This window comes from Vespula vulgaris, chromosome 7, assembly GCF_905475345.1.
Source record: "Vespula vulgaris chromosome 7, iyVesVulg1.1, whole genome shotgun sequence".
Lineage (NCBI taxonomy): Eukaryota > Metazoa > Arthropoda > Insecta > Hymenoptera > Vespidae > Vespula > Vespula vulgaris.
Window position 1 is genome coordinate 7,075,329 of NC_066592.1, and position 4,023 is coordinate 7,079,351.

At 36.9% G+C, this 4,023-nt stretch overlaps 1 protein-coding gene across 1 annotated transcript; it reads left to right on the forward strand.

Moving 5' to 3' along the window:
• The first annotated feature begins 319 nt into the window (after nt 1-319).
• Nucleotides 320-3,310, forward strand: LOC127065263 (uncharacterized). The gene is made up of 6 exons (XM_050997356.1): nt 320-987; nt 1,087-1,414; nt 1,463-2,491; nt 2,552-2,735; nt 2,829-2,937; nt 3,037-3,310. The coding sequence occupies exons 1-6, from the start codon at nt 891-893 to the stop codon at nt 3,111-3,113; spliced, it is 1,824 nt and encodes a 607-aa protein (XP_050853313.1). The 5' UTR covers nt 320-890; the 3' UTR covers nt 3,114-3,310.
• The last annotated feature ends 713 nt before the right edge of the window (nt 3,311-4,023 follow it).

Consider the following 4,023-nt stretch of genomic DNA (forward strand, 5'->3'; position numbering starts at 1 on the left):
ACATTTTTCAGATATTTGATAATGATGAACTTGATATTATAAAAATTAATATAGAATTAGAATAAAATTATACTAAATAATAAGATTATGTATCTAATTCAGATGAAATCAGATAAAATTATATAATATAATTTCTTAGAGAAATATAAGATATAAATGTTCAAATTCAAATGATGTCGAATGGTACAATTTTTTTTCTTTGTTTAGATGCTTCATATTTTTATTAGTAAACGTCTAATGTTTTCATTATCAAATATTTAAAAACAACGACATAGAAAAATCTACTTCTTTGGATAAAAAGTTTGGGACAAATCGAAAATAATAATTTTATCTTGAGTAATAATTTTTAAAGATTATATAAATTCAACCATTAATCAAGTACAGTAATTTTTATTAATAAAATATAATATCTTAGTGTTAACAAGAACGTTAAAAATGCAAAAGAAAAGCAATGTTGAATTCGTACAAAATAAAAATAAAAAATCAATATAAAAACCAAAATAAAATGCGACAGGAAGGGGGACGATGAAATTTAATAACTTAATCTTCATTGATATTTGCACGATGATCATTTTGCCTCAAGATCGTGAAGAACGTTGTTGAAAATAAGAAGCTATAAATGATTGGTATAGTAATATATTTCGATAATATTACTTGATTATATTTACTTGAATAAATCGATTATTCGATAATCGAAATACAATTGTGTCCGTTCCAAGCCAACTTTATATCATTCGTTATTTTTTAAAAGATAAGTGAAAAAATGTTTTAAGATCTTTGACGTGTATTATCGAGTATATATATATTTTTTTTTCTTTTCGCATAAAATACACAAAATTTGAAATGTGATGACGATATACATACACACACGCTATTAACAAGGAAAATAAATGCCCGGAGTTTGCGCACGTTGTCGTCGCGAAGTTTATTTCGCGGAGGAAAGATTGGCTCTCGGAAAAGTTTGGCATACATTCTGTTTCTCTTGCCGTAAGTTATATCGATTTATATTACAAATGAAAATATCTCTTTTAAGATTTCTTTTTTCCTTTTCGTATCGTCCCCTAACCTATTTTTAATCGTTTACAGTCAACTGTCGAAAATTGTTGGACAGTTGTACAGTGTCGACGCATCGTGGCGAATTATTTTGTCGAAATTGTTACTCCCGACTTTTTCCGAGCATTTTACGTTCCACGAAAGAGAATAATTCATCCAAAGATATTAAAACGTTTCCCCGTTCAACTATTCTGAACACGCCGATCTCCGTCAAGGATTCCACTTGTTGTCATTGCTGTTGTTATTGCGCCACTGAAGATACTCCGATCGGTGAAGCATCGTCGATAAACAGCAAAGATTATCATTCGAAGAAACATAGACTACGTGGAGGTGGAGAAGAAGAGGAAAAGTCGCAATCTAGGTATATAATTTGTAATAGTTTAAACTAGCGATAGTGATATGAAAATTCACTTGGAAATATAATAGTTCACTTAATTGTGAAAATGAAGATCGTAAGTGCAGGTATTTCCAGTACGGAAGGAAATCATAAAAATCCAATCAACGTGTCGCCAACACCACGTCCTTGCCCACGATCATCGGCTCGTCGTGTGTCTTTCTGCGAAGAGAAAAACACTGTTGATCATTGTTGTGATATGCAGAATGATCAAAAAGTATTCTTGGACGATAGAAATCTCGATGATTGTTCGAAGGCAGATATTCTAACCATACGTTCCTCCGAGGATCTAAGAAAACCCGATCAGGATTTAAACGATGAAGATTTAAATTATTCCGATATCGTTGACACAACGCAAATACCATGTCATGATATTGATAAAGATAACGAGAATATTTTCGACAAGGATATGCCAAATTGTATTCATAGAAATCTTCAAGATTTCTCAAACGATATTCAAGATAAAAATGACAACGACGACGATCGTATGAGAGGAGGTCACGGAGGAAGTAATTGTCGTAAATCAAGAAAATCGGAAGGTTGTTGCGCTAATATATCGATTAGCGAGGGATACGAATGTTGTTCTTCCCAGAATCCGAATAACAGAGGTTGCTGTTGCCGTAAACGATGTATAGAATTCGAATCGTGTTCTTCTCCTAGGGAACACGATCCTTGCGACGATTATAAAAATGTACCTTGCAAGTACGTCAGCTGTTCTCCACCTTGTGCCGATAAAAGAGGTTGTTGTCCTCCCGCGGGATATAGACCAATTTGTAGGAAACCTAGGAGAAATTGTTGTTCACCTTGTAAAGGAGAATCGCCAGGTTGTGGTGGTGGGGGATGTTGTGGTGGTGGTTGTCGAGGTGGATGCGGTAAGCCTGGTCAAACTTGTGTCCCGGCTCGACAATGTTTTGTTCCACCTTGTCGACTATTACCTCCGTGCGTCGAAACACCCTGCGCATCACCGCGACCTTCACCCTGTTGTCGACCACCTAGTCGAGGAAGATGTTGTTGCACGGGAGGCGGTGGCTCGAGCTACTGCCGGTAAGAGAACTTGTGTACCGACCTCCTACCTCTAAAAATGATTTTCAAATGTCTGTGTAGATCAAGAAGTCCACCATGCCGTACCGTTACCAATGGGGATTGTTGTTGCGACAATGTTACATGCTGCGATATCGACGGAATTGATTCATGTTGCAAGGTCAAGTTACCTCCAGGATGCGAATGCCTAGGTGGTGGTCTGGACTGTCAACGTTGCGGACGAAAGGTGTACCAAGCTGAAATGCAGGTGATGTGATTTGAACTTGATCTCAAAAAAAAAGAATGGACGAGTAATCTTGGATTTCTTAATAATTTATGTCTATCGATATCATTTTTCAAGATCGCTTCCGGTGTGCCGTATCATAACATTTGCTTCAGTTGCTTCTGCTGTCGTAAACCTCTCGAACCTTTGACGTATCAAGAGAGTTGTGGGGAAATTTATTGTAAACGTTAGTTAGAGAGATGAGATCTGTAACTCGTTCTGACTTCTGGCATAATATACACGCATATATATTTTTTTTTGTTCTCCCCTTTCGTCTCTATGGTAGAATGCTACATCAGAAATTTCGGACCGCAAGGATACGGTTACGGTATGGGAGCTGGCGCGCTGCAGACCCCAATGTGAAGCAATAATATCGGAGAGGATATGCAAAAACACGATGTTATTCTACTTCGATTTACAAATATCCACAAATATTTGTATGGATACTTCTATTTATTTTCGTAACGAACGTTGTGGCGGATATTGTTTTATCGTATCGTACGATCATTTTTTAATCCATCTTACATGGAAGAGCGTACAACTTGTACAATCTTGCTTTATTGTACGAAGTATTTCATTTACAAAATTAAATATTATTTCTCATAATGGTTTATTATGTCCAAGAGTATTATAGCAAATTTTGTTTAACATTTTAGAAGGAAAAGCTATTATATCGTCTTTGTTTCTCTCTCTCTCTCTCTCTCTCTCTCTCTCTATTTCTCTCCGATGATCTTTTCGATAATAGACTGCGTGAGAATAAGTGTATGAGATAGAGAAAAAAAAGAAAAGGGTGCGAAAGGATTTCTAAGAAAGCGACGATAAGAGCCGATCGAAAGCCGGAACGAGATGACGCGAATGGACCGGAGAACGAGATAACGAGAATTACGATAAAATGAGGAAGAAAGATCGGTCAGAAAGAACTCCTCCCTCACTCTACTTCCCCTTCCCTTCCCCCGGTAATTGCTATGAAAGGAGGAATGGAAGAAGAATGAACGAAGAAATAAAGAAGGAAAAGGAGAGAATTACGTGGAAAGGATGGCGTTACGATTTGAAAGTGAGACGAAGGGAGGAAAAGAGGAACGATCGGTTGTGAGATCGAGAAAAGGAGGAAAAGCGAAGTTTGCGATAGTGTGAGAGAGAAAGTGAGACGAAAAGGGGAGGGAGAGAGAGAGAGAGAGAGAGACAGAGAAGATGGATATAGAGAAGGAAAAGGAGAGGGTAGAAGAGAAAAGCCGGGTTTGCGAAATAGAGAGAGAGACATAGGAAGAAAGAG

Bases quoted from the DNA above. Each gene is read 5' to 3' on its own strand.
- LOC127065263 (XM_050997356.1), top strand. From the start codon at position 891: ATGCCCGGAGTTTGCGCACGTTGTCGTCGCGAAGTTTATTTCGCGGAG. The intron at 1,415-1,462 runs GTATATAATTTG...ATATGAAAATTC, and splicing joins GAGGAAAAGTCGCAATCTAG to ACTTGGAAATATAATAGTTC. The intron at 2,736-2,828 runs GTGATGTGATTT...TCATTTTTCAAG, and splicing joins TGTACCAAGCTGAAATGCAG to ATCGCTTCCGGTGTGCCGTA.